The sequence below is a fragment of the Mastacembelus armatus genome, chromosome 15 (assembly GCF_900324485.2).
Source record: "Mastacembelus armatus chromosome 15, fMasArm1.2, whole genome shotgun sequence".
NCBI classification, from domain to species: domain Eukaryota; kingdom Metazoa; phylum Chordata; class Actinopteri; order Synbranchiformes; family Mastacembelidae; genus Mastacembelus; species Mastacembelus armatus.
The window spans coordinates 11,399,428-11,414,416 of record NC_046647.1 but is presented as its reverse complement, the minus strand read 5'-3'; the positions used below and the strand labels follow the sequence as shown (position 1 = coordinate 11,414,416).

General features: G+C 37.1%; 2 protein-coding genes across 2 annotated transcripts in view; one reads left to right on the top strand and one right to left on the bottom strand.

The window, feature by feature from the left end:
- Window positions 1-2,987, top strand: part of adgrb3 (adhesion G protein-coupled receptor B3) — a 101,758-nt gene extending 98,771 nt beyond the window's left edge. The window contains exons 29-31 of the mRNA XM_026309982.1: window positions 117-152; window positions 1,037-1,141; window positions 2,433-2,987. Of these exons, the coding sequence (XP_026165767.1) occupies window positions 117-152; window positions 1,037-1,141; window positions 2,433-2,621 (330 nt within the window). The 3' untranslated portion in view covers window positions 2,622-2,987. The remainder of the gene's footprint in view (window positions 1-116; window positions 153-1,036; window positions 1,142-2,432) is intronic.
- Window positions 2,988-8,759: 5,772 nt separating this feature from the next.
- lmbrd1 (LMBR1 domain containing 1) overlaps window positions 8,760-14,989 on the bottom strand; it is a 42,946-nt gene continuing 36,716 nt past the window's right edge. The window contains exons 15-16 of the mRNA XM_026309575.1: window positions 10,293-10,384; window positions 8,760-9,963 (exon numbers count right to left, since the gene is read on the bottom strand). Coding sequence (XP_026165360.1) covers window positions 9,853-9,963; window positions 10,293-10,384 — 203 coding nt within the window. The 3' untranslated portion in view covers window positions 8,760-9,852. The remainder of the gene's footprint in view (window positions 9,964-10,292; window positions 10,385-14,989) is intronic.

Below are 14,989 nucleotides of genomic sequence, written 5' to 3'. Positions count from 1 at the left end.
GCTGCAATATAGACTTCACCATATACCTCAAAATATGCCATACATTTTTATTATTGTACAAATTATCTTAAACTGATGATGAAATAACTTAATACCTTTGTGCTTTATTTTTACAGAGAAGAAAGTCACGATATTCTGATCTGGACTTCGAGGTACGTAAACATTTTGCTTTGCTTTTTTTTCTGTTGTACATGCATCTAGCTTTTTTATGCAGAGAAAAGCCATTTTTTGCAGTTGTGTTTGTCATTTGATTTACTAGTGCGTGTGCCTCTTAAGATTATTGGAGTTACACAGCCTTGACAAAAAGATTTATAGACATGTTGTGTACTTAAGGTAAAAGCAAGGCTGTCAACTGACAAACAGGGCAACAGTTCTCATCTACATTTTGTCCTCCTCCATCTCCTACATTCATTAGCTATATGTTAATTTTCAAAATGTATGCTTTTAAAGTCATTTGCACATTTCACATCTGATTTTACCACTGGGTTCAACAATGATTATATTGGCTTGCAAACACATATTCGAATCCCCTTTGGCAGGTTTCAGCATTTCCTTTGCATTGTTAAATCAGGCTAAACTGCATATATATTCTATACACTTTCAAAGTAAAGGAAACATGAGGCTTCTGGCAGCTATTTTGGCATGGGATGCATTTTGTTTTAGCTTAGATGCACACCATCCTTAAAAATGGATGATTTGTGCCAAACTCTGATTATAAGGATTTCCTTCACGCCAACAAAACTCTAAATAAGGCAATTTGTCAGTGAAGAATTATACTTAATCCGGATACTTCAGCCATTGCAAATTAAATTGTTCAGGCTTTCAGTGCCCTATCACCTTAAGTTTAATTATCTGCGTTTCCTTTATTTTGGCAGTCACTTTTATATATGCAGAGACAAGTAGATTTGTTTCAAACCTGGCCTATGATTAAACTACCATGACACTAACAAATTGATCAGAGTTGGAGGGGGTGGAGAGGAAGATGCATTTCCATTATTGGCTGTCAATACCAAAGAAAAAACCCTTGCCATTGCAGAAAGTCATGCACACCAGGAAAAGACACATGGAGCTGTTCCAGGAACTGAATCAGAAATTTCAAACCCTGGACCGATTTCGAGACATACCAAATATGGGCAGCATGGTGAGTAACAGGAAACCAGGGGGGTGGCTGTCAGCCAATTAAAGAGAGCAACATCCAAATACCCTATTTAGACATCCGGTGCAGGACACATAATGTGTGATTGTGCAAATGAGCAGTTGTGTAGCTAAAGATTTCATGTGGAAGTGAGCCTTCCTATACATAGTGGACCTGCCAGCAGCTGGCAGGGGGCAAGTGAGGGGGCTGCCCCTTAAAACCACTGAAGCAGTTTCTGTATACGGCCAGTCTCAGGAAGAAAGACCTTTGCTAATCTTGTTGCAATAGAGTGCATCCATTCCAATGCAAGGCCATGAATGCACTTTTATTTACATGCACATTTATCTACTTAGCAACCCCATCATTTTTCCATTAATGCATGGCAGATTATTTAATATATCAGCATCTATACGATTATTACCTTGAGTTCACTGTTCTCTTACTGCAACTGTGTGGGGGTGGGGAACTTTTCTTCTTTGTCACATTGGAGCTAGAAGTCAGGCGAATTAATAGAACTGTGCCTTGACCTTGCTGCACATCAAAAGTCCCTGTCTGTCTCCACACCTGGCTGGAGCTGAAGACAACAGGGATGTCAAGCTGTATCCATCTCTCTCAGACAAACAGCAGTGTTTTCTGTAGTAAATGCAACAAATAGAAATCGGGCTGGTGACAGCACAGCCAGACTATTAGACAATGTCAGCAACCCAGCAGCCTCTTGGCTTCATGTAATCCTTTTTCACTCACATTTCAATCACCCGTACAGCACAATGTAATTTGAGGACCGTTGCTTAGTTACCAGTGCAAGTTCTTTTGTAAAGAAAACGATAACTACACTACATTCTCGCTCTCCCTTTTCTTTTTTTCCCCCAAATGAATCTACTGCGGAGCTAGTTGCAGACATTAGTATCCATTTTATATTCCCTGACTGGGAGCAGCTTCTCTCTCTTATTTGCAATAGTATCTTTGGGACTGTCAATGAGAGCATATTCAGACAAATGACTCACACATAAAGCCTAAATTGTGCACCAGTTTCTGAGCTTGGGGAAAACACAATTCTGCTATGACTCCATGGTAACAGCGTGAGCATGTCCACATTTAATACACTACCATTACCTTTTGTTATTTGATGCTTTTCTCAGCATTAATCCATTATTTTCTATTAGTAATGGCTAGGAGTTCATATGAGCCCTTTTTTGAATGATGTGACTTTCACTGGAAAAAAAAAAAATATATGTATCAGTTTAACTGTAGAGGATGTCATGCCATTAATATCACACCCCACTGGCCATGTTCACAGGACAAGGCAATGCCAAACAAGAACCCATGGGAGAGCTACAATCCAGCCTGTGAGTACCAGAATTATGCCACTATGAATGTACTAGAATCTGACACCAAGGACTCACTGGAGATGACGGCTGCAGAGTGGGAAAAGTGTGTCAACTTACCCTTAGATGTCCAGGAGGGAGACTTCCAAACAGAGGTCTAAAGGGTGAAGAAGGAAAAAAAAAAAATGCAAACTAGGAAAGGAGGAGAAAGGAGTGTATTTTGCACTGAATACAGCAACAGACTTTTCTAACAGCCTTGGCATACATATCTGGATAATATGAGTGTGGCAGGGACATTATGTGCCAATACAATATAAGGACTGAGGAGAGAGAGAGAGAGAGAAAAAAGAAAAAAACGGGGGAAAAAAAAACATCAGTGTTACTTTTTGTATTCTCACTAGTGTACTTAGTGTGGGGCAGCCTGGTGTACAATATTTACCATCATGTGTTTCAAATTATCTGTTGAGGAATTGGCTAAAAAAGGTAATCTCTCTAGATGACACCTCACAAAGCAAATGACATGCCATGTCGTCCCAGCTTCATTGGGTCTAGTTTTGTTTTCATAAAACTGGACCCGGGAGCACAATGTATATATTTATGCAGGTTTTTAAAAAGTTTATAACAGTCTGTTTGGCCATTACTACACTTTTTACTTTATAATATAAAACATGGGAGGCAAAGAGGATTTTTTCTGTCATATTAAAATGAATGTTTGTCAAGCTACATTCTTCATTGCTTTAAATGCAATAAAGATAATACTCACTTTTATATAAATAATATATTTCACAACTTTAATACTGCAGAATCTGCTTGAAGGATCCCAGCAAGCTCTCTCATCTGCAGCTCTGTATAAAATATTTAAAAACAAAATGTTGTATGGTGTAAATAAACTTTTGTCTACATATGTTTTACTTGTGCCAATTTATTTTAATGAGAAAAAATGCCAACCTGATCAAAAGTTATAGCGAAAAATGTTAACATTTGAAAAGGAATGTAAATAAAAGAGGAAATATGTTCGTACTGCTTCAGAGGTTGTGTCAAGTTTATGTGGTTTGTCGGCTGTGAAATGGATTACTCACCTTGCTTAAGAGAATATTTAAATGTGCTGTACTATATGAACAGTTTAGTACTGAGTGGATTACCCCCCCCCCCTAAAAAAGTTCCCCTCTGATGATTTTCTCAGGATAGCAGCTCCCTCCATGATTTAAATCTTACCTTTGACTGTTCTTGAAGGTTACTACTCTAAAGTTTCCTGACTTGCCTCATAAATCCACCTGTGTATCTGATTTCTGAATTCTGATAGGAAGGATTCAAAAATGTTTCCGTGCATCCAGAAGGCTCACCTGATAAGAATTAGATAAGAAAGAGCTAGACAGAGCCCAAATGGGAATAAGGTGTGAAGGCTTAGAGGAAAATCTTGTTTGTTCTGTCTTGTGGTCTGAGCTACGGCTGGCACTCCGGCAATAAGAGCATCAGTATGTGTCCTCCCTCTGGGGAACAGCGGTCCGCCCAGCAGGAGAAGAGGAAGAGACAGAGGAGGAGGAGGTGTTTGTTGGACCTGCACCATCAGTGGAGTATGACAACAGGATGAAGGCAGAAGCAAACAATAAACAGCCTTACGTGAGCGAGGACTCTCGAGTTGCTCTCTGATGTCGTCACATCAGTTAAGTTGATTACATGCAGAGCTCAGTTTAGACATTAACGTTGGACTTCAGAGTGCATTTCAATTTAGACTACCAGATGTAATTTGGTTAATTATATGCAGTGCTGCTGCCTGTAAGAGTTTTTTATTAAAAAAAATTAATGTTCCAAGGTCCAATAGACTGAAGTGGCACTGTCATATCACCACTGGCTCTGTTTATCTGTTTCACATTGAAAATAGTCTTTTTCGTAAAAAGGTTAAAAGCTTATCAAGACAAAAGAATCTTACAAGACACAATGTGACTAATACCGGACCTGTTTTAAGGTCTGCAGGTTTATGAGAGCTAAGTCTTTCACTGAACCACTGCCACTGCTGAAAGTCTTTCTATGAATGCCTAGTTTAGGATGATACAGAACCTCAATTCTGAGATTTTAGCCTAAGCTAGGCACAGCTAGAGTGCAGTGATGCCAGTGCCTCCAGAGATACTTCATGTCCTTATGTGACCTAATGGGATTCAGATGTGAAGCACAGTGTAGGATTAAAGTTCTTCGTTGGCTTTACTGGGTTCATTATGTCACAGTCAAAAGAGTGTGCCATATAGTGACTCACCAGTGACTGAGCATGAAAAATTTTATTATACAAGCAAACGTCACTGAAAAGTTTAGGTTGGTGTTTACCAGACATACTGACAACCTTCCTGTGTCAAAAAACCTCAAAGTCGCCCACTTTGAGGTTTTTTGAGAGCATATGGCTAAACAACGCACTATAGATTTAATAGTGATTGTTGCCCCCATGAACAACACACTAGTTTTCCACAACATGATCGTTCATTGTATTAGATGATGCACACTGCCACGTTAATTTTAACAGCCTCTGTATTTTAATTGGCACCATATGCAAATAAGTCTCCAGATAAAATTATTAGCACTATAATATTAAGTCTGTGCCACCACTTCCTGCAATTCATTACATTTAATGACCATGTTGAAATGCAAAAAAAGCTAATTCAGAAATCATTCAATATGGAAATATTTCACCTGCTGCAAGTCCTGGCCAAGATTAGTCCCTGGGTAACTTGTTTAATGAGTAATAAGCTAATGACTAATCTTATGAATATTAATTTTAATGATTTAATATTGTTTGCAATCACTTGACCATGATTTAATGAAAATCCTGCATAAGAATATAATTTTAACATACAAATTTCAGATTTCAAAATGACAATATATCGTACAATGTTGAAAAAAGTCCCTGTGTGTCTGAAAATGGAAGGCTGTATTATTTAGTTGCCGGTAAATAGAGATGGGACATGTTGACAAGCCTGCTGGACAACTCGTCATTTGGAAGTGAGTGGAAAGTCCCAGGGGCCTATAAGAGCAGAGAGGCTAACCTGCTTAGGGCTGCAAACACTGAATCAACATAATCACATTGATCCTGCGTCACTTTCCTCCCTTGAGGCATGACTGAGGGGTAAGGCAAACTGCTGGTCTATCAAGAGCCTGTCAGAAGAGTGAAAGCCCGGAGGAAAGACGTGGGGGCACCTAAAAATCACAGAAACCATCCTGTCAAATATTGTGGACAACACAGTGAAAGAAGAAAAACTGTGTTATGTTTTTGGACAGACAAGTTCATCCCCATTCATTTTAATAACTCACTTTTCATCAAGAAAGTCACCATATGATGTCAAGTGAGAAAAACTGTTGACATCATTCTGCGACATTTGATTCCCAGTTGCAGCATTTCAGCAGTGGCAATATCTACCAATGTCTTCAGGCATACCAACACACTGCTGAACCACGTAAAAAAGAAAATAAATAAGTAAATTCAGTTTATTTTAACGCACAAATTGTAGCTGGTTTTACTTGTTAATGAACTGTTGCAAAAGTAACAAATTTAGGTTGTGTATCTGAAGTGAATAGTGGTTGGCTAACAACCTCAGAACACATAAACACTCCCACATCTGAAAATGGATCCTCAGTTCTTCCCATTCTCCCAACTGTAAGTGAATGCAACATTAGTGCTAATTAGTAAATGTTAGCATGCTAACACAAAACTATCTACAGTATCTAAACACAGGATTAGACATTAGCATGTTAGCATTAGGGCTATTTCTAAGCTGAAGCTAACAACAATTATAAAAGCTAATATAACTGATACATGCTTAACAAATTAGGAAAAAAAAAAAATAGGAGACAACCAGCCTGGAGTTAAAATTAACTAGCTTAGCTATTTTTACTGTGCAATATTGCAAAAATTATTTTTAGGCAACTGTACTACTATAACTGTACTTTCCAAAATAGTTGCAGTGGCAATCAAGAAAAACTCCTGAAACTTTAAAGAAAAATGAAACTTTGAAAGACCCCACAGCAGGTGCTTGCCATGCACTGTATAATGCATTATGGTCTTTCATCCTGTGGAGCAGTAAGATAGATGATGGGTACAGAGGCCCTTGACAATGGCTGTACTGTTCTATAATTCCTCTTGGTATCTACAGTAACCTACTCCACACAATCATATCTGCCTTATTTTAAAACAGCAATGGCCTCAGAACAAAACATTACTTTCATCTGCTGTCACGTTCCCAAACTGTGGGCATTTTTGGGTATCATTAGATTTATTATATAATTTACATTATTTATTTAAAGAATGATTATTCCTGCTGTCTCACAAGATCAGGTGTGTTAACCACACTGCTAGCTTGGTAAGGTTTAAAAGTGGTTCTTTTTCTGGATAAAATGTGTTTCAAAGAAATTAGGTGGGCAGGTATAAAATTTCCCCTGCTTACATCATGAGGTATCACTGCAAATTTGATATATGTCAGCAGGTGGCTAAGGCAGTCAGTTGAAGATTACAGCAATGATTCATACACAGAAACATGTTATGTCTCAATCTATGTAGAAAATGAATTTGTTAAAAGTTTATTTCCAATGTATGTAGAATTAAATTAGGTTATTTTCATCCATGCAAAAGGCACAATTTCGCACAAAGTGAGACAAAATCACATGCTATGCACGCCCCCCAAGGCAGCTACTAACACTAATACTGTAACTCCCTGCAAAAGGATTTTTATTTTCCTGACCTAATTAATTCAGTTATTCATTAATATGTATTCATTGTTCCAAAACAAACTTGCAAAAAAAGAGTCTAAGAAGTGAAGCAGGAAGGAAGAAAAGACGAGACTAGACTGACTTTTGAATAAGGGGATGACAGGAAAAGTTGCACTGAATAGCACAAATCCTCTGATCTGACATGTTGATCACACAATCCTCTTTGCTGGAGTTCTAGGACTCCATGTGTTTGGCTCAAGGCTCATTTGGTTGTTATGTGGGGGTGGCACATCACATAATGGCTTAACTCAAAAGCAGACTTGCACAATAGTTATGACAAGGTATGCATACCACAAACTCTAATTGGACATGAACACAAAATTTCATGCAAATCCCTCTGCCGAGCAGTTAAATGCTAATCCAAGGATGGATATATTTAACAGCCAGTTTCATTTCATACATGTCCTTATTACACTAAAACATGAGTGTCAAACCTGAGCCTGGAACAGCAGAGTACACCTTCTCACTCACACAATTACTAATTGTGATTATGTTCTTAGAGCTCCTTAACCGATTTAGAAAGATCTGACCAACACACATATATTTTTGTCACAGAACTTGTTCTAGTAGTTATATAGTGTGTACCAAAATCAAAGGTCACTTCTTCATCTTTTATTCCCTCACAAACTTTGCCTTAGAAACAGATATTTCACAATCTATATAGCCTATCTGTTTTATAAGCAGCAATATAAGCAATGATCAGATGTTTCAGGGGGATGTACTTGACAGCAGGAAAGGACTGATAATGGAAAAACTGCCATGGCTGGTTTTGACTCTAAATGGCTCAGTGGCTGAAAAGATGCTCCCCAAATTCTGTTGCAAAGAATTGCATCGGCTTAAAAAACAACCTCAAAAACACTCTGCTTTTTAAATTCAAACTGTACGTCTAACTTATTCTGAAGCTTTAAACAAAATGACTGAAAATTAGTGTGTGATATTTACTGCCAATTAGGCATTCAGCACTACATACTTGCTAACAAATGGTATTAAAAATGCGTGAAATCTGTGAATTAAAATAAGTCTAAGCTCCTGATTGACATATCATTATGTGCAATGTAACTACAAGGTTATTAGAAACAAATGGCATATTAGCATAACACAAAACTGTACTAAAACATAGCTTTATTTATTCCACAACTGTGATAAAAATGCTAAAATATCACCCATAACAACCTTTAACCGTTAAACAGAAGTTTCTAAGCTGATATGAAGTGGGTTTAAAATTGTTTTTTTTAAATGCCACTATCTTTCAGTATTGGCACAACTTCCAAAACCAAGGAGCATTCTTTTCAACCAATCACAGTTGAAAAGCCCATGTGATGCAGCTTCTTGTCGTCGTCATCATCATCATCATCTCACTATATCTCCAGCTGCTCACCCTAATGGTGCTCAATGAAGGTAACCAGACAAATATCACAAAGCAAAACCAAAACTCATTAGATTCAGGATGATTTTAGTGTGTGTCCATCATGGTACTATACATTCATAAGGCACAGACGTTTGGTTTCCAAATTTCAGAGAAAAAAAAAAAAAAATCATTTATTTTGAGGTCTGGTTAGGAGTTTATTTATGATTTATTTTAGTCATTTATATTCATATTTTCTGTTCATTTGAAAATTGTTCATGAAATCAACAGTTGGTGTTATTTTGCTAAATGCCCTGGAAAAAAAAAGTATTGCTGTAAAATATCTGTTAGTAGTTTTATGTCACAAGCCATAAACTCAATGCAATGTTAAAAATGAGAAGTACATACATATCTTTCTTTTTTATTCTTATTTTTTATCATGTTCCTCAGAAATAATGAGCAAAAGGCCGCTACACCCATTTAATTAAAAACCACAAATAACTGAAACCTTGAAAACATGACAGCCATAATTGGTCATTTACATTTTCACACTTGCAGGTATGCACGTACAGTAACATTTGCTTGAACAATGATCCAGACTGCAAATTATTAAATGTAGGTGGGGAAAAAAAAAAAGCAGCAAATCCACTAGTACTATATTTAACCTCAGACAAGAACAAGCAAAATAAACTTTAGAAATGTTACTGCTGTCAACCCTTAGGAACCATTATTTTTATACCAATTAGCTTATCAGAAAACAGCCAAGCTGAACAGCTCATAATATCGTACCTTAAATGATATATCGTTTAACTATACATATTGTGAGAAAGTAATTATTTAAAGGGTCTAGAAAGTGCTTAGAGAATGTAGAGTGTAAGTTTATGTTTAAGCTCTGTCTCCACATAAAGCTTAGGCATTAAGTTTTGGAACAGCATATGACACTGTCTCTGCTTCTGCAATAAGTCTCCTCCGGTAGAAAAATTACCAATTTGTGTCAGTTTCAAACCGTTGAGAAGGGAATTCTCAAGGTGGGATTGAGTTGGAGGACACTCCCAGAATCCCAAAGTCATCAATAATATTGACTGAGAAAGACATAACCATCAGTCTGAGCGGTCTCACTAAGGCGTCAACTCTAAACAAAGCTGGCATCCTCGAGACGCTACCATAATAATAACTCCTTAAAACCAATAAATTAAATCATGACAAATTACTAATTATTTGTTTTGTTTATGAAATGGTACTTTCTAGTCCCTTTATGGCTGGAGTATCTACAAACCTGACTGAGTGAATACTGATTTTCAGTGCATATATTCATCATCACTTATGTCTGAGTCATCGGCCTCCACCTCTCCTTCAATCACAGACTTCTTTCCTCTGCAGCAGGACACGACCAGACCGATGAGGAAAGCCTAAAAATTATAAGCAAAGCATGCAGTCACACGTTAGGAAACCTTTCATAAGGATCATGTAATCAATAGAATGCATCCAGGACAGCACCCAGGAAAGAGGTTATTAAACATTTTGCTGAGGAGATTAGCTGTGCGCAGTGTTGGAAAATCTTTTTCCAGTAATCTTTATCTCTGTAAAAATGAAATTATTTGCTTCTGCTCTCACACTCTTTCCAACCTTCCAAATGCAACCTTTTTTTGAACACATTTGGAAAAATAAATAGAATCCAAAGCATCGGAGCAACCTCATGATCCTGATGATCATATTTTAGATACATTCTTGGACTTACCCCAATAAAGGCCCAGTTACCAAAATAGTAGATAGTGCTGAAGAACCAGAACTTGTGGAGGAAAAGATAGGATCTGGTCACAGTGCACTGGTCTGAAAAGGTATAAGGAAAATGTCATGTTGCTGTTAGTGAAGACAAAGACTACTTAAAAACAAAACAATTCAATCTTTATAACACCAATATATTTACTTTTGAATGACTTATGTTCTAACAGGTATTTGTCAAATGATAAACAGTAATGTCAGCTTTTTCTTTTCACCTGTCATGTCCTCAGATGAGAAAGTATTTCACCAGTATGAAACCAAGTGGAACAGAACCAGGGAAAATAACATTTCTGTCTTTAGAGAAATATCAAAAGTAACTTTGGTGTGGACCATCATCCAGAAAAACACAGTGAGAGCAATAAAATGTGGCAAATACACTGCTACATGGTGTTCATGATCGCACAAATGTAGCACTTGTAATACAGCTGTGTTATAAAGAGGTCTATAGTCATTTAAGAGCCGAAAACAGGCTGTGATTACTACATGAAGCAGTGCCTCAGGCAGTTTTGTCACTATAACTAAAAAAGACAACCAGTCTTCTGAAAAAGAGGAAAGATGTGTCACTGTCAACGTGAATACAGCTTAACCAATGCATAAGACTGAAATGATGTAACATTTATTGGAGCCTTGCATAAAATGGATCCAGTATTACACATTAAAAAGGCACAAGGTAAAAGCACAGACATGCAAGGAGACACCAACAAATCGTAAAGAGGACCAGCCATAGGTCATGGGTTATGCATGTAACCCAGATTCTCTGATGAGGTAAATGGATGCAATTTGTGTTTGGGACCCTTTCAAGCTCTCCAGAATATTTTAAAGCCTTGAAGCCTTTGATATCAAATGACTAGGTACAGGTACAGCTAGAGTCATGAATAAACTGGTTAAGACAGAATTTGATTACACCTGTGATACTCATGTCCGAAAGTAGGTAGAAGAATCCACCAGCAAATTATTCATGTTTGCTATTTCAAGTTTTTATTCATGTCTCAATCGACTCTTTATGGCAAATTACATACATTGCAAAAAATCCAAAGTGAAAGGAGTAAAATGCATTGTCCATTTAATTGATTACCCATTTAAAGAGCCAATCTGAATCTAATGTCTCTAATGCTGCTATTTTTATGCAGCAGGTTTCAAAACTCTGGGCTATAGTGTTTATCAACTGACATTTGATTGCCATGATGAAAGACAATTCAGTCAGTATTGATCGAGCACCGTGATCATGAATATAAACACTTTAAAACCAAAGACATGAGGAAAGAGGCTCACTCATTGCTAAAACCCAATTGCCTTCTTTGTTTATGGAGCAGCTCTTTGCTCTGCAAGCACTCAAGTTTTTGACAGAGCTTATACTGTTATTGATCTGACTGGCCTAGAAGACGGAAATATTATAAGAATTCTTAGGCTGAATCATTCCCCTTTATGTGCATGAATGCGTATTGGCAGCCATGGGAAAAGCTGCTGACGTCAAATGTGTCAAGTGCCACTGATATGCATGCAGTGGAGTATGGCTCTGTCCTCAGTGCTCTAATTGTTTTTATTTTTTGAAATGCAGGAAGAAAGAAGAAAAAAAAACATGTTTCCCTTAATATCACATTATTAATTACCTTATCAATGCGCACAAAAGCAACAAAAAAAAAAGCTTCAATGCACTCCTAACCAGACTTGTATAATTTCAACAGAACAAGGCAAGAAAGAAAGTCCCCAATGTTTAAGTGAAGAAAAAAAAACTGCACTGTCTGGCTATGTTAGAGAGCCATCTGGAGCATTAACGCTAAGCCTGCTGTGATGCTCCTATCACACTGTTCCTTACACAGCTCCTCATACTGACTTGAACCCCATGAACAGTGCAATCAGACTTACATCAAGCTACAGGCCATCAAAGTCCACAGCAATAACTCAGTGTGGTTTAGAATTTATTCATTATAGCAGGTCTTTTCAAAAGCTTTTCCCTCCAGAGTGTTAAATTTACGAAAAAAAAAAATCCTGGAAAATCTCACTTTCCCAGGTATGTGCCATTTCATCTATAATAAAGATTAGACAGAGTGGGCTGAGGGAGCTCTGAAGGTGTAGCAACAATCAGCTTCTACTTAACCAGGATCAACAGATAATAGAAGAAGCAAGTCTATCTTCATCCCCATGACCCCACTCACTTCCTCCAGTACCTCAGCCATCTGTAGCTCCCCAGCTGCTCACCTGAATTGCGGGGCTCTGAGTGGGACCTACAGATGGTTCACAACAGTGGTCTGCCTAAATATATTATCATGTACAGCACTGACCCACTTCACCTTGAAATCATTACCGCTGTCTGATAAGAGCATGGGGCAGTGTGTGAGTGCAGGTAATTTCACCTAGCCTCATGGTATCCGGCTGAGTGCTGCCCTGTCTAACGTGATGCATTATGTATAACTCATCTCTGGATTCAAACCCAAACACATGCATAAAACCAGTGTTCTTTGTAAAAGCCTCTCTATCAGCAAGCACTTGTGTACTTAGACTATATGCTTTTACCTTTTCTCCATCTAGCAGAGCACTTTCGTTCCAATCTCCTTTGAAGATGCATTTGTGTGTTCAGCACAACTATTTTCAAGTCTTTGGCTTCTCATATTAATTTGGGGAAGGAAGGTTCATCATCCTTTTGCTGTGCAAAATTGTGTGTATATATATATATATATATATATATATATATATATATATTATATTACTTTAACTTAAGTCTAAATTACTGACTATACCAATACTGTAATTTATAACAGGAAGTTGTCTTTAAGACCAATCTTTACTTTTTAAATTAATAAAGGAGTCCTTTTTGGACACCGCAAAGCAAATGGCTACTCACTGAAACTGTATTTTTCTTCCAAAGGCAGTGGGTGTCTATGGATTACGAGATGGACATTTTTCTTTCAAGAGAATAACATTTGATTGACGGATCCTATTGTAACGCAAATTGATGATGATCCCCCTGATGCAAAGAAAATTACTATAAATTTGTGTTGGGGTTGAGGGAGTATCCTGTTGTCTCGGCATCTGACATCTCAGCGGCATGGCAAAATTATAACCATCTTCCCCTTGAAGCTCTTTAAAACAATGCTGTGGAAACGGCCAAGTTGCTAGGAAACAGACAGCAGTCCATAATGTGAATATACTCCTCTGTATTAGAGTTTCATCACTGGCATTCATTTAAAAATAATGATGATACTGATATATCTTCCAAGGTAAGAAGCAGACTTGCGTTCATGGCTACAATTCAGCTTAAACTTACAGAAAGACATTTGTACAGAAAGAGGCAGGCCTGAGGGGTCTTATACCATAAGGTGAAAACGAACAAGATTATCAGCAGAAAACAAAAGCAAAGACACAACCCGAATCTGTGGGTAAATTGAGCAACTGTTTGGTCTCAATTATACCATCTTCCATCTATAATCTTTTCCTTTGTTCTCAACACTGCAGAACATCCTGCAGTGCTTATGATGTCAGTCGTGAAATGTCATTGCATATAAGGCTGCCTGACAATTTTCTATTTGCCTTTAGAAAAACTAATTGTGGTCAAAATATCAAATAGATTAATACAATATGGAAGCTTAGTGTGTGGTACTTTATTTTTTTTAATGTAGCACGTTGCCACAATCAGCATCCAAATTTCGGTTTGCAATTATCTAACTCTGCCAAATAGAACCATCTCAAAAGCAAAAACTGGGGCTGCATTAAGTGTGAACTTATCTTTCCTTGCTACAGAAGGTGCCAGGCCATATTGTTGTTACTGTACAAACGATGCACTGGGTATTTTAAAGACCATGTGGCAGATTTCACTCAGGATAAGCTCTTGAATTTGTGAAGGAACTGAGTCAGGAGTGCTGTGGACAGAATGTCATTACAGTCTTTGTTTAAACTGTCAAGGGAACTAATGTAACCAATAATGACGACTGCTGATTGTAATGATGGAAGTGTAAGCATGATGGCAATAAACAACAGTTAATGCGTGGGTAACAGATGGACATTAAAACGAATAAACATTTGAAGATAAGGGAAGAGAATTCAATAAAATCAAATCAATATGTTTAAATAGTTCTGATAGATTGTTACAATCCTAAACAACTAGACTGCTTTCAGTCAGAAAAAAAACCAAAACAAAAAATTATTAAAAAGATTCACTTAAATTGGCATTACATGTGGAAAGTGAAGGAAAAATAAAATGATTAAAAAAAAACAAAACAAAAAATAAACAGATCCTCAATCTCAAGCTATCTCTTAATCATTATGGGTATATTGGATATATCTTATGGAGATATATACCTTTTTTTTCCTTTTTCATCCATGCCAAGAGGAGTAAACATAAAATCATCTCATCTTTACTGACAGTTGGTAGTTATAGATACAGATAAACTTAAATGCAAGTCAAAGATTATGATCACAGCAACTCCTGCACCAAAAGCAACAGCATGATGATTACAGTGGTAAGAATACTTTGATAGGACAGCATCATGTAATGCTGAAAATTTCTCAGGTTTCAATATTAATAATATTTTAGTTTATACTAAAACCAAATTTTAAATGGTTAATGCTACAAGTATTCAAGGTTTTTGTCAAAAAGTATGGACTAAGATAAAAAAATTCCCTATCGGCTGCTAAGTAAGCAAGAAATAAGCACCA